The sequence below is a fragment of the Paramormyrops kingsleyae genome, chromosome 18 (genome assembly GCF_048594095.1).
Source record: "Paramormyrops kingsleyae isolate MSU_618 chromosome 18, PKINGS_0.4, whole genome shotgun sequence".
Classification (NCBI taxonomy): domain Eukaryota; kingdom Metazoa; phylum Chordata; class Actinopteri; order Osteoglossiformes; family Mormyridae; genus Paramormyrops; species Paramormyrops kingsleyae.
In genome coordinates, this window is record NC_132814.1 from 3,704,231 (window position 1) to 3,732,191 (window position 27,961).

Sequence of the window (27,961 nt, forward strand, 5' to 3'; positions counted from 1 at the left end):
AGAAACACATAACACAGACTGTATCCAAAATGATAAAAGTGAACAAAAATAACTATAACAAATATTATGGTAAACAGTTGAATTGCCACTTTCATTAAATTGGGTGTAAGGTTGAATCTGGAATTTAAAGTAGAAATTTGGCTAAAATAAAACGAAAAGAACGAGGCGGAGAAAACTGTCTTGTGTCACTTTTCAGTTTGCGCTACGTCCACTGGCCGCACACTTCCCCTTAAAATAGAAACATTAAAACATTGCTATAACAACATCTCTTAATTAAAGAAAATTGATTTTTTTTCTTCCAGTCTGATGATATAGTCTGTCAAGCGAATCGATACAACCAGCAACGCATGAACAACAGACAAATTTTCGATCAAAACCAATGCAGGACAAGGAAGACTACGATTCTATGTTCTCATATTGCTTTTGTAGCAGCACTGACTTGATGTAACGGAGCAGCTTTCTAGCCGCCTAAAAAGGGCATGTGTCTGTTGCTTGGGACAAGCCACGCCTTTCCTCTGCTTGCTCGAGATAACAGGCTTTTCCTGCCACAGACATTGCTGGGACTAAACAATCGGAGATATTATGTTGAAACTCGAATTCCGTTTGCTTCTGTAATGGATGGCGCCGGGTTCAAGTCAAAGGATCACAGGCTGCTGTTCTTCAGTGAATTACTTGACATAATTGTTTACTGATTTTATGTGGTGAACGGTGTTTTGCTGTGGTGTAACAGTCGACGCAATGTCTGTTTTAACCCCCTGAACGAATTTACACTTTAGTTAAGGCACCATGTGTTATAATAATCCATCCATAACTGCTTATTCAGGTGAACCTAATGTCTGTTCTAGGGCACAAGGCAAGAGATACACTGGGTGGGATGTCAATCCACCACTATAGGCAGTTACGTTAATTTGAATTTATCAAAATACCGTTATGTTGTAGACCTAATTACACTTCCACATCGCAGTGCAACACAAGCCTTAAATCCAAATATTTCACCCACACTACGAATATATGTGTATGCGTGTGTGTGTGCCACAGCCATATATATATTTATATTAAATCGCTCAGCGTTAAATTGCTTTCGTTTCGTGGAATCCAAGTCGATCCAGGAGCGATCGAGAAAACGCGAAAGCTATTAGCAGAGACACTGGCTTGTATGCGCTCTGCGGCCGCTCTCCGACGCGTCAGCGGGAAGGTCCTCCCCCTTTGGTTTTCTGGCCCGCTGGCCCTCTAAATCTCCCCCTCCCTGCATCCCCATCCCCCACCTGAGTGTGTCGATGTTACCGACGTCGCTCTCAAAAAGCTGCGGAGAAGAAACTAGAGGACACGGCGAGTGATTGAAAGCAAATCCGGGGGATAAGATCCGAGGGGGTTGGCAAGCGCACGGCTACAGTAAATTCACCGAGATCATCCGGTAAGTTAGGAGACGCGCGTTTGGCGTTTTTATGCGGTGTTTCATGTTGCTGTTTCTATTCTTCTAACAAATGACAATCGAGCGGTGCAATGGGTATGATGCAAGCGGAAAAGTGACAGAAACGGCGCAGATACTTGGCTCTCTAGAATGGTCATAAGCAGTAGGGTGGCCATGTGAGAAAAGAACAACGGAAGGACACGAACAACAAACTCCAGCACAAACCTTGATCGGTGTGCTTTTTCCATTAAATGAGCTGCAATATGTGATAAATATATGGATCAGAAGAATGCACAAAAAGTAAAACACGGCAGGTCGCTTGTGTGTGGATGCAGCGGGGTCGTTTCCTCTCGCCACTTTCCCTGGCTGTAAGCTGCGTTTCCCCCCTTGTCATACAACAGTCCAATGAGGAAATGTGCTTCTCAAAATGGTGCCTGGAGTTTGTGTGACCATTTTAAAACCAATGGATTTCCGATTGCGGCGCTCATTCCAGAAACCTGGTGCATATAGCAAAGCTTGAAGATGGAGGAGGGAAAAAAAATTAACGTGTAATTTTATGCAAACTATCCGAGTTAAATACGGATACAGTTTGATAACTGTGCAATGCACGGTGGCCAGCTGTAACTGTCCGTGGCGGTAGCAGCGGTGCAGAGTTAGCTTATTAGCTAAAGAAGCTGTGCCATTTTTACCCAGTTACTTCGTAATTGTGTCGTTTTGACCTTTGTCAGCTTCTGTATTTTTGAAGGCAGTTGTTATACAGGTTTAGTGAATTTATTTTTTATCAGAAAATTATCAAACTAGATGCTTATTTTTGAAGGCAGAACTGCCATTTTATTATGTTATTGATGGTCAATATCTCGAAAACCCTGAAATCTGCTTCATTATACTGAATGTTGCATTAATCGCACAGTTATCATTAAATTAAATATTTACCCTCGAAAAGTTTGGCATGATCTCGGCTGTGCATGAAACCAGAACAGATGAAATTTAGTGCTTTTTGCATGCGTGAAGGAACCTTTTTTGTTGGAATATAAACGTTGCATGTAGGCTTATATGGAAATTATTGCTTAAGAGTAATTTTCAGATGCTGTTGCGTGCAACGGTGCTAGTTGAAAGTCGAATCTGGATTGTTCAGTCATGTTTGGATCACAGTTACTTTTTGTTCCTTGTGGTGTAAAACCCTCGGTATATTTTGCGGGCTACGCAATTGCGTATTCCCGTCAATCTCGCTTGTCATCATGCATCACCTAACTGCCAGCTGGCCTTCATCGATTAATGACACTCCAGAGAATTGTTCCAGACGTCACGTATCCAAAATCATAATATAGCTGTAAGATATGTGCAAATAAAGATAACGGAGTATTGTACTGTATATATTTTCTCCATGTATGTGGTTGGTATGAGTTTATTGACGCACAGCTGACAATTAGGTAGTTGTAACTGATTGATTTATTGACTGAAATTATCAGTCAAAGACGTGCAGGGATCCGATGAGTCGTTTTACGATCTGTAAGGTTGCATAGCATAACTTGAGTTTTACAGCGGTTAATTAAATCCAATTAAATACTATAGAATTGTTATAAAAACTATTAATGTAAGCTCACAGCCACCCCCTGGCTATTTTGCCCATCCGAGAGCCATTGCCATCATACCAATGTAGGCTTTTACGACGTTCGCCCATCACCAAAGATTGCTTATGACTTGTTTCCCCCTGTTATTTTTCTGTATACGACGCTCTTTATTGGGCGTAGTAATTACGGTTTGTTCTTATTTCATCCAACACACTGACCAGGAACTGAACTGGTGCTTAGGCTGAACGGCCTGCGTGCCTCCCTTCGTGCGGCGCGGAGCCACTGACCCGTTTGGAACTTGCAGTACTGTATTATGAACGCTTGGTGGCGCCAGGAAAACGCGTGTCCTAAGTGGTTTTAGCGCATTAATCGTTCGGTTGATTTGTTGTACCTGTCATGACGTTAGACTGTTTCGCACATGCTGGAATGTGCTCTTTGTGTGTGTTAGAGACGGACTACCATTTTGGATTCTGTTTCAGCATACTTCTGTGACACTGTGTAAATGTTATATAGAGATAATGCGGGTGAGGTCCTGTTGTTATCCAATATTGATAGATGGTTATATACATCGATCCAGTTTTTTTTTTTTTTTAATTTTTTTTTTTTATGAAGCCCAAAATATATCAGCATTCTTAAATAAGACTTGAGTCATGATAAACATTTGGAAGCATCACCTGAGAGATTAAATCAGAGGTTGGTGGTTGCAATTCCCGTTATGTTATGTGTATATATAATGTGTGTAATTAGTCTTTCGTGCTGATGACAACGATGACGGTAATTTGTGTAGGGGTTAGAGAACTGCTAGTACGCAGGAGACTGAGGTGATTTTTATTTTATTTATTTATTTTTGCATTTTCGCTTTAACTTGTATCAAGGCTGAGTTAGGTTGACTTTTTTGTCTATTTGTGCCTTAAAGTCTTCAACTATAAGTTAAGTCAGTTGGTTAACAATAAAAGTGACCGGCTGTGTGCTACATCAGGTAAAATTAGTTGCCGGGACACTGTCTTCTAAATGCTGTCAGATAAACTAAGCAGTAAAACAAGCCCAACAAAAAACACTGGAAATCTCTCATATCCTTATAGCTGCCTATTAATGCTGCAACTTGCAAGGGAAGGCTTTTTGCTCCGGTCTACCATAAAATTCTCGACTGCGGTAGAAATAAATGATCATTTATACACATATATACTTAGCTGTCAATCTCCCGAAAGAAAATAACACCTGACATCCAACACAGTTGGAAAAAATGGTGCAGCCCTGGTACAGTTTTGTTCCCCAAGGTACAGACAACATTAATGTGGGCCCAGTGATACAAAAATGTTCTTCAGAGTCCATTTCTGTACCTTAAATTAGACTTAAAAAGTACATTTAACTTCAGCTAGGGTACATTGAAGCTGTACCCTCAAGGGTCTGCCAAGTGACATGTAATTCACTTGTAATTCATACCATTCTATACAAATTGGTATGAGCTAAGGAATCCCGCGGGTCGCTCAGTCCCACCTACCGTTTTGTAGCATCTCAGTAGGTATGACCATGGGGTGGGATGAAGCTGAAGAACCCAGATGCTTAACCAACCTTTTGGCACATAGAGAAACTCTGATTTTGGATCTTCTGGGCAATTGCTATGGTAAGGTTTCTGTAACGTTTGGGCTTCTCGAGGATACAGCAGACTTCTCCATAGGGTTTTCATCTTCTCTTCAGCACACAGGGGATTACTGGGTGTCATTAGCGGTGATGAGAAACATTGACCCTGTTGTCTATACGATGACAATGGCTTCTTTATTTTGGTCTGACTTTACAGTAACCTGAAGGGAATTAATTACACCAGCCAATAATTGTCAGTACAGGGTAATTTTGCCAAGTGGGTCATTTCTATTAGCCCTAATCTTTCCGCTTAAAATGATTTAGATAAGTTTTAGCACTACTGAGCGATTAATGGTGCATGGTAGTCAGAAGATGAAGGATATGGCTGCTGGGGGAAAGAAGCTTGTGTCTGATAGTCTGGTCTCAGTTTTTCGTGAAAGTTTTAACCTGGATATTTTCTTGAGTTATTTTTTGCTGTGCTGTTGTCATTGCTGTAGCCCCAGTGATGAGAGCTTTCTGGCTGAAGCTGGGATATATTAAAGGGCACTTTTTATGGAGTGCTGGTTTAGCCATAGCCCAGTACATAAGCCCTGACCGTCTAACCATGGTGCCCCCTTGTGTATGCAGAATCACACTGCATAGCATGCTAATTCTAATGCAAATTCTGAATGACTGTTTCCTGCCTTGTAAACTTGTAGTCCTTCACTGGTGCATTCTGGGAAGTCCGATCCATAGACATGCATCCTCACTCAAGATGAAATGGTCCTAGAAAAAGTAATTAAAACAGGGGTGGCCAAAATTACCCACAAAGGGCTGGTGTGTATATAGGTTTTTGGTATAACCTGTAGGTCAGCTGTTCAAACCCAGGTGTGAGGACTCTTCAGCCAATCAGTCCTCTAATTAGTAATCTAATTAGGGAGTTGCAGCGAAAACCTGCATACACAACCGGACCTTTTTGGATAAGATTGGCCACCCCTGAATTAGAAGAATGTATGATTAAGTAAGTGCAGTTAATTGTTGGCCTGTTTGCCAAATTGTGTTGTGTTTTTACCCTTTATTTGCAAAACCGCTCATCAGGACCGATTTATCTAAAAATGTTTTGTCATTGTCTGGGGATGATTTAAAATAGATGCTGGCATTTAATCCACTTTGAAATTTATTGTACCAAATAATTGGGTTAACTGGTAAATTGTAAGCTGTGCAAGGTAAGAAAGTGTGCCGAGTGAATAACTGACCATAAAATAAGATAGAAAAGAAATTCAATTAATAGAACAAAGTAGAACCGTGGTGCCAGCAGAAAACAGAAGCAGCATCCTGTTGCCTAGGATACAAGCCCCTCCCCCTTCAGGAGCTTGTTTATATCTGGCCACCAGTTCAATATGAGTGGGGTATCACTGTTGTCCTCCATGGTGAAATGACTTCCATAATGTGCTGCTCCCCTCCTCTAATTTCTATGGGATTTAAATGGGAGGAGCCTCATGGGATCAATGGAATCCTGTGTGAATTTTCCAGAGACCTTTGCATGAGTCAGTAGTATTTCACTGATAATTTTCCAGAAGATCAAGTGAGATGGTGTCGCTCCCTGCCAGGAACTTCAGGTTACTTTAACCGCCCCCCCCCATCTCTGGCAGAGAGCCCGCCGTGTCCCTCTGCTGTAGAGGTTCTGGCTGCTCTCTTCAGGCTGACCTGTATGAACTTGGCATGCGCTCAGGATGAGCAGTGCATAAAGACCGCTTCCCATTACATCACCCAGGTATTCCCTGGTGTTGGTCCTGCGGTTAGAGCTGCTTGGATGCGGCCAGAACCTACCATGGACTTAGGTAACGGTGATGCAAAATTATGAAGGTGACATTTCTTTGTTCTTAATTATGTGCTGTAATAATTGCAAACCATTTAAAAAAAATTATCCCCTAATTCCTGGATGTGAGGAATATGTAATACGTTAAGGGGTAGGTACTGTCTGCATTATAGGAAAAATTTCGATATTGCAATACAATTTTTTGCAGTACAATATTGTGGTGATTTTTTTATTTTTTTTTAATGGAATCCCAAATACATACAGCAGAAGACACATTTTTTTTTTTTTAATAACCAGTTGTTTTTTGCCTTTCTCCTTCTCATATACTGGATAATCTTTAAAAGGCACAGTCATTAAAATCGCTAAGCTTGCCAAGTTTTGTTTCTTGCGACAGAATTAAAACGCAGTATATTGAATCTTGGCAACCAAATTAGCGGGGATGGTGGTTCCCTACGATAAAACGTGCCATTTGGCAGAATTTTATCATAAGGGACCTACTGCTCGCTTGGTGAATTTTATCACCAAGATTTCAAACACTAGGATAGTGTTGCTTTTGAAAAATACCATATACCATGGTACAATGTCTGAGCAGTATGACAGTATGAAAAACTTAATAGCACCGAAGCCTTATCTATTGTGGTCCTTGTATGTAATATGAAATGTTGATATTAACATCACAAATCATGCTGGTCTAATGTGTATGTTGGGTTTTTGAGGATTTATGATCAGTTCTTAAGATATATTTTGATTTATGAGCTGTTGCGTAAATCTTTAAAAATAAGTAATTAAAGCAATGCAATGTTATGACATCATAAGACTGGTGCGTGGGTGTGTGCACTCACATCTATAGACTCTATCTGCTCGCCTACAGAAACCAGGTCAACATTTGTCATTTTGTCATTAATGTAATCTTTTGTAAATCTTGAATGGTGTATGTAGGCAGCAGCTTGGGGTGTTGAACAATTAATATTATTAATATTGATGATAATAATAATCAGCATTGTCATAATAATCAATCATAGTAATAATAAAGGTGTTTCCTTTGTTCACTGATTACTGTTGCTCTTGAGATCCATGAGTAATGTGAAATAAACTTCTCTCTGAATAATAGCTGTCTGCAGCACGTGTTAAAAACGTGTTATTGACTTGTTTTAATGATCAGCAGAATTTCCTTCGTCTGCCAGCAGGTTTGAGACACACTTTACTGCCACCAGCTCCCTGGCCCTAAACTACCTCACATTTGTTTATATTCACAAGCAAGCTTAGTGCACCCTTCCTGGCTTACGTTGCAGTCATCTATCTGTCAACTCCTGGTTTGTTTGTAGCCTTCATAAATATTCTGTCACTTTGTCCTAAAGCTTTTTATTTGACATGACAAAGTGTCTTGTGTAATTTCAGCTGTGATATCCTTAGGCGCTTATGCAACATCTTATCTGCCTTACACTTTCATGTTTATTATCCGAATGCATCGTAAATGCTTTCCTTGTGCCTGGGCTATCGATGTCTCTCTTCATCCTTCCTTTTATATTTACTGTAAGCGGGTGTGCCGTTTCACTTGTCACTGATTCTCCCAGACCTTCTGCTTTTGGACTCATATTTAAACAATTGAAACACCAAACATTCTAGAAGTGTCTTATGTCATAGTCAGAGGCAGACATTTCAGGTCCAGAAAGTAAAAATCCAATCCAGGATTTTGTTTCAGCAAACCAGTTGAGTACTCTGTGGCTCTTTATGCTCAACTGGAATTTTACTTTCCACCTCTAGTCATATTCCTGGTGGTTTATGGGGGGGGGGGCAGGGTATGGTATTTTACAGGGTGTGTATGTTGTATGGTTTCCATCTAGCTATTTTATAAATAAATCTTGAGAGAATGAGGGGACCTCCAAGCTTTATGTGCCTTTGGGTGCTGCATTTCCTGCAGAGCCATGATATTCGATGATCATGGTTTTTCAGATCCACTCACGTGTTCCATTTTGCTTTCTGCAGCACAGGCTGACCATCTTCTGCCATGAACCCTGTTTACAGCCCCGTGCAGGCGGGGGCCCCATACGGAAACCCCAAGAACGTGGCATATGCAGGTGAGTGTCCTGCCCAAATTGTCTTATTTCATAAAGCAATGTGCTTAATGTGAGGTTTTGTTTAAGAACCTGTTTAATGCTGATTTTATAGGGTCAACCTGAGTCTGTAAGAAAGAAGCCAGATGGCTTGAATCTGACTTGTGCATCTGCCGATTTGTGTATCCGCCAACTGCCCAAAGGCGCCCGGTCTTCCTTGTGTTACCAGTTAGGCTCCTTCACTCAACGCCAAAAGGCGGGATTGCACAAAACAAAACCGATCGAGGCACCAGTTCGGTTAATTCAACTTCACCCTCGGACCTGAACAACTGTAAAATGAGAGAATAGTTCCAACTACGGACGTTCCCTGAGTTACGATAGGTTAATTGGAACGTAATCCCATCATATGGCGAAAATGCATTTTAATATAGTACACCTAACCTTACAAACATCATAGCCTAGCTTAAACATGCTTAGACATGTTAGGGCGATGGTGGTGCAGGAGGTAGTGCTACCATTCGGAGGGTTGCAGGTTCGAGCCCCGGGTCCTCCTGACCCCATTGAAGTGTCCTTGAGCAAGACACTGAACCCCAAATTGCTCCCGGTGTGCTGGTTGGTGCCTTGCATGGTAGCCTCCGCCACCGGTGTGTGAATGCATGTGAATGGGTGAATGTGAGGCATAACTGTAAAGCGCTTTGAGTGCTCGAAAGACTAGCAAAAATGTGCTATATAAATGCAATCCATTTACCATTTAGAACACTTACATTAGCCTACAGTTGGGTGAAATCATTAACACAAAGCCTATTTTATAATAAATTGTTGAATGTCTGATGTAATTTATTGAATGATCATTCCCATCGCAAAGTCGAATTGTCATAACATGGACCATCGTAACCCGGGAAGCGTCTGTACACAGAGTATATTGGCTTTAAGTCCCAGGAGAAGCCATTGGTGCTGTTCTGAATTTCTGAAAATAGCCTGCTGCATAGATGGGGAAAGTCATGTTGGATAAAGGCATTAAATGTCTTTTCGATTAAATAACGTCAGTTGATTTGAAGTTCCATGTGGTGAAGTGAAAGGCTTGACGGCAAAATAAAATGGCAAAGTACAAAAATATACAATGCAAACAGAAACAATGTTATCTGACTTTTTTTTTTTGTAAAGTTCACATTTCTGCAAACTTTAATCCGCAGCATGTGGACATGTCTATAGTATATTGGTGCCAAGAACTGAGCCGTACCATGAACTGACTGTTTTCCATTGCAAATTATGCGAACCGTACCCGAGCCGTACCCATCCTGATATGACCCTACAGTAGAGCTTAGATCGGGCCCAAAAAATTAAACCCGACCCTACCCGAGCCCGTGCACCTTGTGTCCGAGCCCGACCCGGTCCGACACATTAACTGTAATTATGAGCCCGAGCCCGATTTAAACCCGACTATTTTTTAATACGTGAGCCGTTGTAACAGACGTTCTCAACTACAATTCTAAGTTGTTTGAACTACAGAAATTAGTTTAGATTTATCTTAATGAAAAATGCAACAAGGACGAAGCATGTAAACTGCATTGTTTGTTTATTCAGAATGGATTTTTGAGACACGTTTAGAAGAAAAGCACGTTTTCACTTATCCAGTTCGCTTGCTGCTGGAACCAGTTCGTGTGCTCGGCATCGAACTTTAAGTAAAGGGTTAAGAAAAAGGTTAAATCCTTCCGTAAGCAGCCAACGAGGTATGTGTTAATTAAGTTTTAGTTAAGTTTGTTGTATTTAGCCATGTAAATGTAAATGCTAACTGAGGTTCGTGTTAACTGTATATGAATTCTCTAAGCTGTCTTTATTGTTATTTATGTTTATATTTCATTTGAATTTCAATGTTTGTTAGCTAATATTGTAAGTAAATGTGCTTGATTTTGTGTTTCCGTATCTGTATTTAGTTCTCACGTCTGCCATGATGGTGATAATAACGAAGCCACTGTCTTTCGAATAAACCGTCGGCTCAGTTAAATGCAAAGGACTCTTGTGCTCGTGTCTTACGGGAGGGAGCTACATTTATAATTATGGCATAGCTCTCCACCCAATTAGGCTAATTAAGTAATGATTTAAAAAAAAAAAAAAAACCACACACAAATGCTTGATCATGGCCCCGCCCAGGCCGGCCCGGCCCGGCCCGGCCCGAAGATAGTGGCAGGAAATATCGGCCCGACCCGGCCCACGGGTCGGGTCGGGTCGGGTCTGGGCTCGGGCTCGGGCAGAGAATCTAAACTCTACCCTACAGTATTTCCCCTAGGATTACAGCTTTGGGGGGGGGGGCAGATGGACACCGACAGGGTTCATGTATTTCTTTTGATGACAGTGTTTTAAAAAACCCCAGATATTTTTGCCTGCTTTTCAGGTGGTTGACGCGTCATATTTTCCGACATGTGCTCTCTGTCCACTGGTGGGAGTCTGCTCACCTGTGTGTGTACACGTGTCTGTGCGAGCGCATCGGGGCAGAACTCCGCCATGCGTGATACAGAGAGCAGAGGAGAATTGTAAATGCGTGACCGTGTAGAGACAAAAATTACAAGCTGTTGTGTAAATAAGATAAATAACATAAGGCTATTTAGTTTGTTTAATAAAAGGACAATGTATAGACCTGTTCTATAGAAAAGGTAACCTTAAATGACTTCTGTTGTGATCTGGCGCTATATAGAAAATAAATTAAATCAAATTAACGACCTTCAAGGGGGTGCGGGAGGTGCCGTTGTCGGGGCGGGGGCGGGGGCCCCCCCTAATATAATGGTAGGGAAAACACTGTCCTACTTACTACTGGAGCCCAAAGGATGACTAAACCAAGCTGGTTGCATCATCACTACCATCTGATTGGTCAAAATGCATCAAGATTCTGGTTATCTGCATTGATATGTAAGGACTATCTGAAAGAATAGAAATGTGTATATTATTCATTATTAGAAGCATTGCATATTGTGATAACTTTCCAACCTCCTAAGTACTAGAGAAAGGCCGAACAGTATGGATTCGTAATGCAGATTTATGCAAGCTAATGTTAATTCCACTAGCATAATGGACATGCTGGCAGAAATTAGCACAAAGTAGATTATAATGTACACTGTGTGAATAGTAAATAAGCATCTCTTCGGTTTTACATCACTGTCACTCTCCAAACCTGCCAACGCCTTTATCAAGACAACTCTTCTGCAGCGGAAAACCGAAGCGAGTTGAAACCTCGTTGTAATTATTCTCTTTTTTTGGTGCAGGTTGGGTACGTTATGGTTTCTGTACGCCATTGGAAAAGTGCTACATGTGTGCCAGAATGAATTTCTACAGATTTAGGGTGGCTCTCCCCCCCCCCCCCCCCCCCCCCTTTCAATAACCAGCTTATACTGTATTTGCTAGTCCCAATACCTGTCAGATGTGGATGGGAAATCCAAGCTCTTCGCTCTTTGTGCACCCCCAGTCCTCACTGCTATGAATTTTTGGTCACGGATGCTGAAAGTCTCTGTTGCTGAGGTGCCGTTTGGTTTCAGGTGATGCCCCTCATTTCCATTCCAGCAGCCAGCTGAAGAGCAACATATTGCTATGGAAAAAACATGGATGAGGCACTGTGGCTTTAAGAAAATTAATTATGGTAAAGGAATGTGTAAGTAGAGTAGCAAAGACTAATAACTAAGCAGTAAGGGATTGACAGTAAATAATTTAATCTTCCAGGTCGTAGTCTAATCTTCCTCGATCCTCTTTGATGAAGCTGATGGCCCAATTGGCATTGTTGCAGTATGATTTCTGATGAGCCGAATTAAACTGCAGGAGATGTTAAGTCTGTCCGTATGTGTTTGTTCATACTTGAACCTATAATATGCTTTAGTGATAGTTACTGGTGAAGCAGGTAAATTGCATACAGTGAGAAGAATGCACACAGTAAAGCAAAAATGCAGAAATGTCATTTCTTATACACAACAAAGAACTGACACAAAAAAATCTAGGAAACGTCCAAAAATTATACCCTGAAGAGTGGAGTACGCAAGCTACAGTCGAACCTCGGTACAACGTACCCTGTTTATAACGTTTACACCAATACAACGTTCAAATTTCAATGTCCCGAATTCGCGTAATGCATTATTCCATTTGCCGGTATCGCTTAGAACGTACACCTTTACAGCGTAAACTTCGATATAACGTATGATTTTCAGAAGAAAATAGGCAAACTGACCTTCGTTACAACGTACAGCCTCATCTTCCGAGCACGCGCACAATTCAGAATCGGCTGTTGCCAGCCATCTACATCGCTTAGCAACGCCTAACTGTATGAACCTATCCTCACGAAGCATTCCATGCCGGCCGGACTCCTTGCACGCAGCCCCCGTTTTTTCATGGTTTTGCATGGTGTCATGGTATCGAAATTTATTTCAGCCAATTGAATCATACAGGTGCATAATTTCGGTTTGACATTAGGTTACAGTAAGGCGATTTGAACGATAAGCCGGCAGTGGATTTTGCGTTATTTCGGCTGTCTATGAGTAACTGATATTAACATACACTCACCTAAAGGATTATTAGGAACACCTGTTCAATTTCTCATTAATGCAATTATCTATTCAACCAATCACATGGCAGTTGCTTCAATGCATTTAGGGGTGTGGTCCTGGTCAAGACAATCTCCTGAACTCCAAACTGAATGTCAGAATGGGAAAGAAAGGTGATTTAAGCAATTTTGAGCGTGACATGGTTGTTGGTGTCAGACGGGCCGGTCTGAGTATTTCACAATTTGCTCAGTTACTGGGATTTTCACGCACAACCATTTCTAGGGTTTACAAAGAATGGTGTGCAAAGGGAAAAACATCCAGTATGTGGCAGTCCTGTGGGCGAAAATGCCTTGTTGATGTTAGAGGTCAGAGGAGAATGGGCCGACTGATTCAAGCTGATAGAAGAGCAACTTTGACTGAAATAACCACTCGTTACAACCGTGGTATGCAGCAAAGCATTTGTGAAGCCACAATACGCACAACCTTGAGGCGGATGGGCTACAAAAGCAGAAGACCCCACCGGGTACCACTCATCTCCACTACAAATAGGAAAAAGAGGCTACAATTTGCACGAGCTCACCAAAATTGGACAGTTGAAGACTGGAAAAATGTTGCCTGGTCTGATGAGTCTCGATTTCTGTTGAGACATTCAAATGGTAGAGTCAGAATTTGGCGTAAACAGAATGAGAACATGGATCCATCATGCCTTGTTACCACTGTGCAGGCTGGTGGTGGTGGTGTAATGGTGTGGGGGATGTTTTCTTGGCACACTTTAGGCCCCTTAGTGCCAATTGGGCATCGTTTAAATGCCACGGCCTACCTGAGCACTGTTTCTGACCATGTCCATCCCTTTATGACCACCATGTACCCATCCTCTGATGGCTACTTCCAGCAGAATAATGCACCATGTCACAAAGCTCGAATCATTTCAAATTGGTTTCTTGAACATGACAATGAGTTCACTGTACTACAATGGCCCCCACAGTCACCAGATCTCAACCCAATAGAGCATCTTTGGGATGTGGTGGAACGGGAGCTTCGTGCCCTGGATGTGCATCCCACAAATCTCCATCAACTGCAAGATGCTATCCTATCAATATGGGCCAACATTTCTAAAGAATGCTTTCAGCACCTTGTTGAATCAATGCCACGTAGAATTAAGGCAGTTCTGAAGGCGAAAGGGGGTCAAACACCGTATTAGTATGGTAATAATCCTTTAGGTGAGTGTAGTTTGAAGAATATAGTTCCTATTTAGAATAGGAACTATATTCCTCAAACTACACAAGCTGTATGTCATAGTGTCAACTTGAGGGGTGTTTTATAAAAGTTTTTTTATATACATTTTGTGTTCTATCATTCATTTTGAGGGACTTGGTTACAACGTACTATGGTTGTAACGTACAAATTCTTAATGTCCCCCGAGGTACGTTGTAACGAAGTTCGACTGTACGTTGCTTTGGCATGGAACTCACCTGAGCGCCATTGTCTCAAGGTAGATCTACATATCAGACTTAGTCCCTGGCCCACTCTTGTCTCCTGTTGCCATGGTAATAAACTCAAGTTTGGCAAGAGTGTGTGTGTGTGGAGCGGCTTAAGGGAAGTTGATGAGTATGATCCGTGTCTCTGGGTTACATAGAGGAGATGCAAAAAGACAGAAAAGAAGATGAGAAGGACCTGTATGAAGGAGTGGGTGTGTGTGGATGCCTAGAAAGTTCTGGGTTGTGGTGATGATATATGTAAGCGGGATGAAAGCATTCAGCAGTGCTAAACTGCAGAGTTTGCCTGGGCCTCTTGCCAGGAGTAGATCAATAATGACAGCATTACGGCGAAGAAGTGGAGGAGGTGCAATAAGCTGTTCTTGTGGACCATGTGGAACATCTGGGCATACAGCCTCTTCAGCTACTGCTGATGTTACCTTGGCTGCGCTATCCCTGCTAAGCTCTCCCTGATATGCTAAACCGTCTTTGCTATGCCTGCTAAATTATCCTCGCTAAGTGTACTCTTTTGCCTCACTAAGGCTGTCCTTGCCACACTAACACAGCTAAGCTTCGTCTGCTGAACTACACCTACTAGGCCGTCCCCACTATGCTGCCTCATCTGTGCTGTAGCCGTTGTGCTCGGCCCACCTGGCTGTCTGCGTTACACCACTTCAGCTAAGCTCTGTGTGCTACTCTATGCCAACTACGCTGCAGTTGCCAAAGGCTGAATGTGAAATGCAGGTCTTCATAAATATATAACCTAACCCATTCAGTGGATAGCTACTTTTCAGAGCTGCCGCTTCATATTAAATCTTTATATTTAAAGTGATGAACTGAGTGATAAACTTGTGTTCCCATAAGTCTGAACTAGGTTGTTCTGTCTTATGGTGCCAGTTACTAAGAGCCTTTCTTGATAAAAAATGGCATCGGTGGGTGTTTGAGTGGATGTTGAAGCACTAACTTCTGTGCTGTGAAACATCATTGTGTACGCCACAGCAGCCTCATAACTTTCCTGTAACATCATGGTTTGCATTGGCATTATTGGTTCATTGTGTATTGGGTGGTTTAATTGAAACAGATTAATTCTTGTATACAACTGTATGTCTTAACATTAAGTATACATAAGCTGGGCCGTTCTGGGGACCTCAACCAGAAGCATTCACAAATATTGCAAGTCTTAGTCCTTATCCCTTATCTCTGCTGCCCTAGGTGACGACTAATATTTCCCAGCTTTGTGTGGGTTTAGTTTCTGAGTAGAGCTGGGTGATACGGCCTAAAATCTGTGCGCAATCTGACAAGCCAAAAAAGATGCTTGTAAATGAGATGGCAGACCACGCCATTGTAAACACTTTTAGAATCTTGTAAAAACTTTTAGCATGTTAATGAATCCCGGCTTTTCCACAGTATGTATGGGCACTATGTCTTTTGCAATATACATCGCGACAGCGTTTGCCTTCCACCGTGCCCCATTCTTATCATATGGCACACAGTTCAAAAATGTTTCAGGGACAGTTGCTTGCTTAACTTTGGATGTTGTGCTAGTGCTGTGTGTATTTTCATTTCGCTGGGAGCTGCACTTCTCCCACTCCGCTGTGTGCCTCTGGTTTAGGTGCTGGAATAAATTTGTCGTGCTGCTTCCTTTGGTTGCAACAGTTTTTAAACAGACTTTGCAAGGAGGACTTGTTTGGTCTGTGTCCGACGGCGCAAAACCGGACCATTGCCATGTTGTTTGTGAATCCGCTACAGTGTTTGGGTGCGCCGCGCTAATGTACCCGTGAAGAACGGTGCGTCGCATTAGTTCCGCTTTTGGCGCTCACGTGTAAAATAAGTAATAAAATTGATTTTCATAAAAACACATCGTCCTGAATTGTAAATTCGAATTAATCGATAAAATCGATTTATCGCCCACCTCTATTTCTGGGATATGGAACATTCTTTTTCAGCTGTTAAATTTAGCCATCTAATGTTTTATATGTGCTGTTACAGATTGGTTAGTGGTACTGAGTGTACCTTTTTTTTAATTCTCCCAAATGCACACCTTTGAAATGATGTATGCCTTTAAATATGGGGCTCAATGGGCCTCATTCACCAACCGTTCCTACGATCAAATTTGTTCTTAAACCCCACGTACGCACTTTTTTACTAAGATTCTGACATTCACCAATGTTTTCTTGGCAAAACAGTTCGTTATATCCTGAGTTTCTGTATGCCCAGAACACAACTACAGGACACCATTTACTCATGCCACACCTCAGCAGACACACTTGTGGTATAGATTATTATGTTGTACATGTAGTAATCCAACTTCACCTGAGCAGATGCGTGACTATTAATAATCCCGACTATGTATCTGCGCAGGATATCACCGGCGCACCATGCGCCTTGTAGGCAGAGCTGCATGTCCATTATAGCCGAACAAAACTACAGCTAAAAGTGGCCCTGGGGACCAAATTGTCTGTCCTTTTGTAAGTGAATTTCCGTTATATGTGAGTCCGCTATATCCGATGCTTTTTCTGCATGTTCTTAAAGGCGCACGGCCGGGACCAGCAGACCTCGTTCGTTATAGACAATATTCCGTTATAAGCGAGTCAATTATAATGGGATTTTACTGTATTAATACTTCTACTTTAGCATTACTGAAGTTTTTTTTTCCTCTTAGTGCCAAGCGACTCACAGCCTAAGCGCCTCTTCGCCATTCCTTGCACATGGCCCTACAGTCTCATGCCCTTTTATGGGAAATTGCAGGGCGTTTCCCTATGCTAATTAGGACAAACTGGCACACACTTTCAGTTACGAAGACGTGGGATTCACCATTCTTAAGAACAAAGGTGCAAACAATTCTGCTACTGAAGAACACGTCATGAATCCGACGTAGGTTGTTCTTAACAAATTTCGCAGGAACAAATTTAAGAGAATTCTTAAGAAAATATTGGTGACTGAGGCCCAATGTCCTCAGGTGTATGCCAGTATCGGAATACGAATGGAGATTATGTGATGAAAAGTGGAGGCTGGCCAAACTCCCTCCTGTCATTGAGTGGTATTTTTGGAGCGCTTCTTTGAGAGGCTCAGGTTGCAGCTTAGGTGTGACAAGCAGGCGAGGGTAGGTTTGAACTCAGTGAGGTGTTGCAGGTGCGGCCCAGGCGCAGAGCCCCTGCCGTTGAGCCCTTAAGCGAGCGGCCGGGACAGTGTTAACGATGGGGAGACTTCAGGGTAAAGTTTCAGGTAATACAACATAGGGATAGCACTTTCTAATGATCGTGGGGGAGGAGGGAAACCATTAGAGAATGGACATGATCTGGCTTGTTTAAGGCATAACTATACAGTAACAATTAATTATTCCCATAATGCCTGAGAGTGGTGAACGTGACACAATTGCATTTTTTAATAGCCGCTACCATTATCCTTTTCTCCTTTCATCATGTCTCGGTCACTCAGCCAGTACTGAAATTTGATGTCTAAGTCATCGGTAGTTTTTCCTGCAGTTTCATGCTGCATTAAGATCGGCACGCACTGGTGCTGTGCTGCTTGGACCCACCAGCCACTTGAGATCATGTGGTGTTCCTTTGTCCCATTCTGCCAGGCCCATGTGGGGAAATTTACTGAAGTGTGTTATGGAGACAGATTGTTTCTACTGAATGCCATCTGTTTGTATTCTGATTTGGAAGATCTCTTCCAACCTTAAACCCCAACCCCCCCCCAACCCCCCCCCCCCCGTTCCCCTCATTTCTTGCTTGGAAACGTTCTGTCAGCTCCGCCATCTGTTGAGGCCGGAGGGTGAATTTACTGAGAATTAAGTGATTTGGTTTTGTTTTCTGTAACCCCGCAGTTTGGCGTTGAGTGAAGGAGCCTAACAGGTGACATGAAGAGCGCCTTTAGTTCTGTCCATGTCATGCAGGTTTCCTTTGTCTCTAGATGCTCTGGTTTCCTCCTGAAGTCCATCAATACGTCTCTCTATTGCCCATAGTGTATCTGTGTGTGCCCTGCCATGGATTTTCCATTCTATCCAGGAAAAACCTCTTTCCTCTTGATATGGGGTATTTCTCAATATGCATACTTTATTGTACCCATTTTATGTCGTCTTCCATTGCTGAAAGACCAGTTCCAATACCAAGAACAGAAATACAGAGGACTGTAAAAATCCCCAGATGTTGTTCTCGCCCCACCCCAGATATCAAGGATGCATCGGTTGCATCCTTGCCAAATGGGATCAATTCCATGATTCATTGCGTCCCCAGTTTGTTCTTGAGAGGCAAGTTAGCAAGACTGCTCTTGCCAAGACCACAAGTATAATCTTTGCATTCTTGGTAGTGAGAAACACCCATGATGTAGTGGTATATTTTCTTTTCATGTTAGGCTTCCCTGGAGGATACCCCACGACAGCACCCACCTATACCCCCAATCTATACCAGACTGGCAGCCCGGGCTACCCCCCAGGTAAGGAGTCCTTCTGAAGCAAAATGTATGTCAATTATGTTCTCCCAAAACTGAGTTTGGCTTATGCCCTTGCCATCAGTGCAAGACAGGACCATTCTCATCCTCTTTACCTATAGAAAAACAGAGGCAGGAATGAGTAGTTTTGTGTTGGACAGTCACCTAAGGACCTGGAGAAGCCATGTGCAAGACCATCCTATAAAGAACAAGAACAGCTTGCAGATGAGTGGATTCAGGAGGTGTTAGATTTATACCCTGAGTGGAGTGAATGGCGTTATGTCCTCTGAGCCACTATGAGTGGTTGTCAGCCTTGCAAGAAACGGCAAGTTGGAGTCAGAAAGTATCCTGTTGGGGGATGTCTTTCCCCTTATCCATGTTTCTTGTTTACTTATTTACACTAGCTCAGGGTTATTCACCTAAAATTCTCCAAACTCCAGTGCTGGTGGTAATGGTAATACTTTCGATTTGGGGGTTGGGGTGATGTGCTGGTCATTTAGCCGATACGTTTATCATATTTGCCAGGTAGCACATCTGCTGCTCTGCTAGCACAACAACAGCTATAAACACTGCTGGACAAGACAGTATAACCCAAGGACCCACAGAGCCCTGGTGAGGTGGCCACTCTATGCCTTTTCAAAAGTCATCCAGCCTTAAAATACAATTGTATATGGATCACATAAAAATGCCCAGTGGTCCAGATGTAAACATCACTGGGTCCAGATTAGGACCGGAGTCTGCCAGTTGGTGACTACACTCTACTTGCTTAAGGCACACAACACCCCCCCCCCCCCCCCCCCCATGGTTTGGGTTTATGGGTTTCTCCATGCATCCCTGGAGCAAGTTGATCCTTTGCCACTCTGCACCAATGTTTGCTGCATTATGGCTTAAATTGTTCCCTGGGTTCTTGCCAGAAGTGCTTAGGTAAACAGACTGGTTCAGTTCTGTCCACATGTTGGAGCATGCTGCTGGTTTCATGTAAACAAGCTGCCTGCGTGCCAGAGCATCGTGAATCTTGGTGAAGCCAACTCAAAAGTGGTGCCTTAGTCTTTATTGAGCCGAAAGGCAAATTGGGAGAAATCTTTTCATAAATGTTATTTTCGTCTATAACAGAATCCTTGGTGCGTTCGGTTGATTTTGCAGGCGTTTCTATACTGCCCACTCGCTGTGCCCAAGGTTAGTACGGAGGCGAGCAGTTTATCCGAGACGGTCTGAATGTATTGTTGCCTGAGCCAATATAATAGGCTCGGATCATGTGGCTATGTGACAATATGCTGTTAAAACAAGACACAAAAGGGACTCCTTTTGTCACTAATGTGGCTCTAAGCCTGAGGGATGCAATTATACAGGGTAGCCATGAACGAGATCAGGAAGTAAGTTTAGCTTGTAGTCCTCACCCAGAGTTGTCTTTCTCCCCCTCTTCCCTCCACCTGACTCGTACTGCAGGATATGCCACAGGGACACCGTACAAAGTGCCCCCGACCCAGACTAACGGTGCCCCCCCACCTTACTCCCCGTCCCCCAGTCCGTACCAGGCAGCTATGTACCCCATCAGAAGTGCATACCCCCAGCAAAACCTCTACGCCCAGGTAAGTGGAAGAGTAAGGACGCATTGAGTGATTATTTGGAAATTTTATATTTGGAGGACCGTCAAAATCTGTGCTGGCGACATCTACACCGAATTGAAAATGTTTCTCCACTAGGGGGCGTACTACGCACAGCCCGTGTATGCTGCTCAGCCCCATGTCATCCACCACACCACAGTGGTGCAGCCTAACAGTATCCCTTCAGCCATCTACCCCTCACCCGTCCCTACCCCGCGGTCCAATGGCGTGGCTGTGGGCATGGTGGCCGGCACCACTATGGCCATGTCGGCAGGTGAGCTTCTCTAGCAGTGATGGAAAGTTCAGGTCCAAAATGTACAAGTCCAGACCAAGATTTTGTTCCAACCAACTAGTTGAGTACAAAAGAGTTACATTCACAGAGTACTCAACTGGTTGGTTGGAACAAAATCTTGGTCTGGATTTTTACTTTTTGAACCTGAACTTTCCACCTTTGTCCTCTAGTGGCTTCATCATACTCTCCATTCAGATCACTGTATTCCTCAATTGAAATTATGCTGCACATGTAAAATGGTTTTTGTACAAATACATTGCTTAAAAACGTCAACTATTAAATTGTAAATTGTTAATATCCAGATCCAGCCCAAGGCATCAATAAATTGAGCAGTTGCAATGGGCCCAGTGGCCAGCGGGGGGGCATCTGATCGCCCTGTCAAAATTAAAAGGAAGATGACAGATGACAATGAGGTTAATAGAATTTTGCTTAGGGCCCCATAATGGTTTGGGCCACTACTGTTAATGACCAATAATTTTTCTATGTGTCAGTTGCAATTTCAAAGCCAGCCTTGAATAGCTGTATTTTAATTGGGGAAATATCAAGCAGAAGCTTGTTTAACTTGCTTCCTAGTGGTTATTGGGCTTAAAACAGTCAGTGATCCCAGCTGTTGTGAGCCTGATCTGCATTCCATGTTTTGCTTCTGCTGCTGATGATGCCATAAGTATTTTTATTAGTGGTGTCATGATTCCGTATTTTATTATTGCAATTAAATCTGGGTCAGGTGTATAGCTGGATTCTCTTGCCATGGCAGTATGCGAAGGGCCGCTCTGTTCTCCTCCACATTTGTAGGGACTTTGCTGACCACCCCTCAGCACACGCAGCACATCGGTGCCCATCCCGTTGCCGTGCCAACATACAGGCCTCAAGGGACGCCTGGCTATAGCTACGTGCCCCCGCACTGGTAAACCTGACTGGACAGCTCCATGTAAGTGCCCTGTGCAGGCTTGACCAATCGATCACAGGCTCATTTTTCCCAATGCAACATTTTGTCGTGTTTGTGTTTGCCCTGCCCCAGCCTTCAACACCCCCCTCCCCCACCACCTTCTATATTTTTCAGATCTGGCGTTAAACGTTGTATGCAACTTCTCAAGTCGTTTTTTCTGGTGCTGGGTATTCAAGATCAGAGCCTGAAATCTGTCTGCAAGAACATCGAGGGAGAGGGTAGAAAGTGCAAGTGTCACTTTATACAGTCTTTAGTGTTTTTCGGAGCTGCTTTTCTCCATTTTTACGCCTGTTTTTAGTTAATACTCCACACCCCTGCCCCACTCCGGTGTCCCGGCCCTCTCACGCCTTCTCGCTAGTCAGTATCAGGAAGATGCCACCCTCTTGTCCTGCCTATCACACGTAAACGCCCACTGCGCTCACCCAGCTCCACACATTTTTAGCTTCGCTCGAAAGGTGCACCTGACTTGTGTGTACCTCCACCTGTTTCGCCCCCCCTGGGATTTGTTTTCCGGTTTTTAGCAAGAGTGTTAAAAAATAGTCTCTGCATATGACAGTGGCTGGATTCTTTAATAAGTCCTCTATGCTTACGAATTATTGCATTACCTAGTGTGCTGTCAGTCACTCAAATTAGCTTACCTAGGGTTATACAATATATGAATTTGATTTGAGATATATAAATACACACAGACTTAATCTATACTGTGTATGTATAAATACTATAAATTTAACATGACAAGGAATTAAAGGGGTTTTTATGAATAAAATTCATTGGATGGACAGTTAAAAAATATAACTAAGTAGGGCTATGAATAATCTCATTCTAATTTGCCCCCAATGATCTTGGCTTCTGGATTTCTGGAATGAGGTCCTTTCATGGGGGTGCTTGAGGGGGACAGGGATTCAGAGGTGGCACTTGAGTCCAGGTGACAGCAATAGGCGGGCCCCAGGTTGTGAAGGCATGGTGTGGCGTGCCGTCCAATTTACGGCATTGGAGTGCCCTCTCTGAGTGTACTGGTTGGTGAGGTGGGGTGGGATGAAGGGGCAGGGTATGTGCTGGGAGTGTGGCGAGGCAGTTATGATCATCACCTAGGATGGACCTCACTCCCTCCCCCAGAGAACAGATAGTGTACAGACAGTGTCGCTACATATCAGTGAAGATCCTGGAGCTTTGCACTGAAATATTTAAGAAGTAATGTATGTTATGAACAGGTACAAGAACATAATCTGCTCCTTATTGGTTATACAACTCCGCAGTATGGTACCCTTCGGTTAATGGCAGAGTTTAAGCATCTAATATACGTGAATATACCCAAATATACATAACTTATGCGAGTACTCTGTCAAAGTCATGTAATCATGCATCTTGACAAAACACCATTCGATTTTTAGTGGAACAGGTTAGCATGACTGGGGTTTGAAGCGCCTCCTCCCTCGGCTCCCTGGGACTGATGTGTAAGGGAAATTGTTGTGTGTGTGTCCCCCCCCTACCCGCTATCTCCCCTCCCCCCACTTTGTTGCTTCCTTAGTTGATATGGCTGAGGCAACTCGTCTGCATCTTGGCTAAAGGGTCGTCAGTTTGATTCCTGCTGTCTGCAGTGTGCTCTACCTTGTTTTAAAAATAACCGCAGATAAGGTCGCTGGTCCATTTTCTGTATTTTTCATTTCGCTTTGCCGTGTGTCCTGATAGTGCAATGTATCGTCGTCGTGGGAAGTGCTGGTCCTGAATTAGTCCCTTAACGACATGGGCCCTGACTCTGCTATCGAAGCCGGCACTGCGAGCCCTCGCACTGAAACCTAATTATAACTCCCCGTTTAACATCGTAACACCTCAGAAGGCTTGAGGGCTAGGAAAAGATGCCTGTTCGGATGAGCTGTCTCTGTACAAACATTCCAGATTTGAACTGAGCATGCCCACGAATCGTACCCGGTGACGTCAGCCTTCCTGTCAAATGTGTTACCGTTTTTTGCACCAAGATCCTGATTTGTGAAAAAGCTGTATTTGTGACCGTATCTCTTAGCGTAGCATTTTGAAATAGCTGCTTCTTGTAGACAGGAACACACTTCAAGCAATCTCATTCATCTTCATCAGCAACTTAATACTACATTTCACTCTTTCAACATTTTAAGAACAATTTCCTTTCCAATTTCACATGGGACATAAGCACAATTATCTTACTTTGTAATTAAAAAAAAGCCTCTAATTTCTGACTGGATGAGGCAAATAATGACAGTATGACCATTGGAATATTAGCAAGTCTCTGGGATGTGTCTGTCTAAACTGTGCAAATGTCTCCCATCCAGCATTTTTCCACAGATCAAAAAGAATGTAGCCATTCCCGACGGATTCTGAAACAACCAACCAAAAATACGTTCAGTCAAGGCTATCGCTGATTTTTTTTTTTCCTCTCCCTTACAAGGACATTATAAGGATTAGCATAAATGCCCCAGTATGGAAGCAGGTAGTAAAGATGATTGCATGAGTCTTGTTAGCTACCAACTTCATTATACATAATTTAATGTCATTTTACCATAAGTGTTATTTAAGTTCTATTATTATAATTATTTTATTGAATGGAACCTTAATGGCTTAATGGTTCTGTTTATTTTGAAAAGTCTCTGGGGAAAGGGGGAATTAAGGTTTTTTTCACAAGCGCCTTTTGAATTAGGTTGTATTAACGTGACTTTGCTGAGGGGAGGACAGCGGTTTTTAGGTTTTGCCCCTCACCCCACACATCTTGCAGAATTAGCTAAATTCCATTTCCTCGTCTGCTCAATGAAGTGACTTTCAGAACCCAACTGCATGTGGTGTTGAGGTAATAGCTAAATAAACATCTTTATCTGATGGGTAGCTGGGAGCGCTACGCAGTGAATAGTGTTATCTAACACGCTCCCTTTTTAATTTGGTTCCATCAACAGACACAACCTATAATGCTGAGAGGGAATCTGTCCTCTTAATGTCCACCTACAGGTTCATCTCTTCAGGGGGCTGTTACCTCAGTAGCACTTCATGTCCAAAAATTGGCACAAAGAAATTAGGGGTGTCAGACACGTTTCTTGGTTTTCACCTGAAGTCAGATGTTGCACTTGTGTGTGGTAAGGTACCCGGCACTAATGCTGACCGTCTTTGGCCCACACTGGTATATTAACAAGCATTTTGCAGAAACACTTTTTGATATTTTGAAGATATGTTTGTTTGAGGTTAATCCATAGAGGATTGGTCCTACAGATTCCACCATTCCCCCAAATAAGAAGCACTAGAGTTTTAACTGCTTCCATAATATAGGCAGTCATGTTAAGATTTTATCCATTAATTGCAACTTGAAATTTATTTTTACCACATTTTCTATTGTTTAAACACTACTTTTGAGGCAAAAGTTCTGTGTCTTCCAAACACATTTTCCAAAGCATGATTTAGGAGTATAGTACATGCTTTTTGAGGTGAGCTCCTCGCCTTTGAGGTTCCAGTGTTCCCCGGCTTGCATATGCAGCAAACCTTGAACTGGTTCTGCAACAGGACCGTTGCAAGGAAAACCTTTTTTTTTTTTTTTTTTGCGGTGTGTTGAAAGGCTTGTGAAAGGAGAGACCCTTGTGAATATGAAGTGTAAATCTGTTATCGTTTTTTTTATTTTAAGTTTTGTTTTGGGTTTTTTTTTTTTTGTTCTTGAAGATCAGTCTCTGATCTTGGTGTCAGAATTAAGCCAAGTTTCTAATTGTATATTTACTGTAAGATGTAGAACATTCAATAACTATTAAAGTCTTTCCCAAAAAACTTTTTTGTTTGTCAATCGCTGATGGTTAATAATGGTACTACATTGAATTTATATCTAAAAATTTAAAAATATATAATGTAATTGAAACAAAAACTACATTTTGTTTGACTCACCGTTTTTTTTTTCCCCCATTTAACTGTTCTTGCATTAACCTCATGGCCCCTTTCATTTGACTGGACAGTTATTTCTTAAATATGGGTTTTGTATACTGTACAAAAGTCATGGTGGTTGCTGTGTATGTTTGTCAGACAAGTTGGTTTTCTGCTTGTAGTGTGAATGATACTGTATTGCACTGGTGGCTACCTTTGGCACACTGGTACCTCCCAGGTCTGCAGGACAGACACATGGTAGCTGGCGGCCGGGATGCTGAACTGCCAACAAAAGGATGCCAGTCAAGTCCTGGTTCTGCAATAAGGGTCGAGGGAAAAGGGCAGGCTGCATAATGCTGTGAGATGAATTACGCTTTGTTACATCCACTATGGTTAAGAATGCTGGGAAGCTGAAGAGCTAGTCAACCATCAGAGTTGGAATGTTCAGTTCCAGAAAGTAAGATTCCAGACCATGATTTGGTTTCTACCAACTAGTTGAATCTAAAGTCTGTCACAGAGTACTCAACTGTTTGGTTGGAACAAAATCTTGGTCTATTTCTACTTTCTGGACCTCAACTTTCCACCTCTGTCAACTGTATTGGCGAGGACACAAGAGATGGGAATGTGGAAATGGGAGAAGAGTTGCTAACCCACAAAGCCATTCCTGAAGTTACTTTTGAGGAACACGTATCATCTGGTTTCCATGGATACTTCAGAGACTGCTAAGTGCAAAATGACGTTTGTCAAGTTTACGACTAAGGGTCAATGTGAACCAAGGAAGGTCAATCCTATAAGCGACATAGGCAGCCGCCTAGGGTGGCAACTTCTGAAGGGGTGCCAACTTGCCAGCCAATTTCACTTTGCCTCATACAGGGAGCACCACATTGGTTAGGACCAGCCCTGATGTGAACTGCTACAAAAAGGAAGAACATGCACAGAGCAATGAAACCTGGACTAATGAACCAAATGAGTTATTTCAGATTCGTAGAAAATTACACTTCTAAAACTTTATATTATTTGGGGGTAATTTGAATGTAGTCTTGTCCAGTTGCACACCATGTCAGCTCGTTCCTTCTGGACAGCACTGCCAGATCCAGTTTTCTTTTAGTAGAAGAATGTGCATGTAGGTGTGATAAATATAGAATGGTCAGCCATCTTTTTTACTGTAGAGGGTTTTTTTTAAATGCAAAATGATAGTTTGGTTAGCCGTCGTGGTTTGTTAAACAATCTCTTACTACTCACCAAGGCTGCTGTTAATAAACTTGGGTACAGACAAATTACTATCTGGAATAAATACACAAAGAGTCTGGGAAAAATTTACATTAAAATATTCCCTTTGAAAACAACAGGACAGACTATAAAAAGCAATTTGAAAGTATTTTACTTCCTTCCCATGTTTATGTGTTGGTTGTAAAAAGCAGGACTGTAATTTTAAAACATGACCACAGCAGCTTCCAGAAGGTCTGTGTGGGTGACCGGAAGGTGACCCACAGTTCTGAAAGATCAGAATTTCTTTTACATAGTATGAATTAGGGTGCACCAGGGTGGTGCATTGGTTAGCACTGTTCCCTCACACCTCTGGGACCAAGGTTTGAGCCCCCACCAGGGCTCCATGTGTGTGGAGTTTGCATGTTCTCCCCGTGTTGTTATGGAACTTTCTCCTGGTACTCTGGTCCCCCCCCCCCCCCACCCCAGTCAAAAAACAACATGCTGAGGTTAATTGGAGTTACCAAATTGCCCCTAGGTGTGGATGGTGTGTGAGTGTGTCCTGTGATGGGTTGGCCCCCCATCCGGGGTTGTTCCCTGCCTTGTGCCCATAGGCTCCAGACACCTCACACTCCGGAATACAAGTGGTGGCTGGAAATGGATACATAATATAAACTGCACATACTTAAAGGAAAATAAATAATGAAAATTGGGCAGGAAAAAAAATATTGTGCCTATTCAATGTTGAATGAATCAAATTTTTTTTGTTTTACGGCATTGACTAAATAAAAGTAATTTTGTGCATTTGCTCTGTTGTGTGAAATTGCAAATGGACATCCCAGGATAATATGTTTGGTTGCCTGTATGGAAAAAGGCAGGTATTTAAGAGGAGATTAGTTTTAACTCAATAAAAGCATTTTTGTACATTTGCTTATTTTGCTATAATACAAATGGCTGCCCCTGATAATGTTTTGGTTGCCTGCTTCGATGGCATGAATTTCACATCATTAACTTCACGTCCAACAGAAATGAACCTTTTCCCAATGCCCAATGCTTTATGTATTCCACATGCAGAACTATTATTCACTAGTTGGAAGAGCAGGCAGTTCTCATTAGCAAGTAGGTGTACCAAGAAAACTGGCCACAATCTGTAGATTATCATGAAAATGCTTCATTCCATCCTGTATGGGCCTTAGGAGGACAGCTGGATG

General features: G+C 42.5%; 1 protein-coding gene across 3 annotated transcripts; it reads left to right on the forward strand.

The window, feature by feature from the left end:
* Positions 1-555: 555 nt before the first annotated feature.
* Positions 556-27,674, forward strand: LOC111842684 (protein FAM168A-like). Of its 3 annotated transcripts, none has more exons than XM_023809584.2 (7): positions 556-1,414; positions 8,348-8,439; positions 18,767-18,847; positions 20,288-20,430; positions 20,545-20,719; positions 21,530-21,665; positions 21,756-27,674. In XM_023809584.2, the coding sequence occupies exons 2-6, from the start codon at positions 8,370-8,372 to the stop codon at positions 21,643-21,645; spliced, it is 585 nt and encodes a 194-aa protein (XP_023665352.1). In that variant the 5' UTR covers positions 556-1,414; positions 8,348-8,369; the 3' UTR covers positions 21,646-21,665; positions 21,756-27,674. The 3 variants fall into 3 exon arrangements, with proteins under 3 accessions (XP_023665352.1, XP_023665362.1, XP_023665344.1); XM_023809594.2 differs by having other exon boundaries at positions 8,353-8,439; positions 21,798-27,674; XM_023809576.2 differs by having other exon boundaries at positions 561-1,414; positions 21,798-27,674.
* The last annotated feature ends 287 nt before the right edge of the window (positions 27,675-27,961 follow it).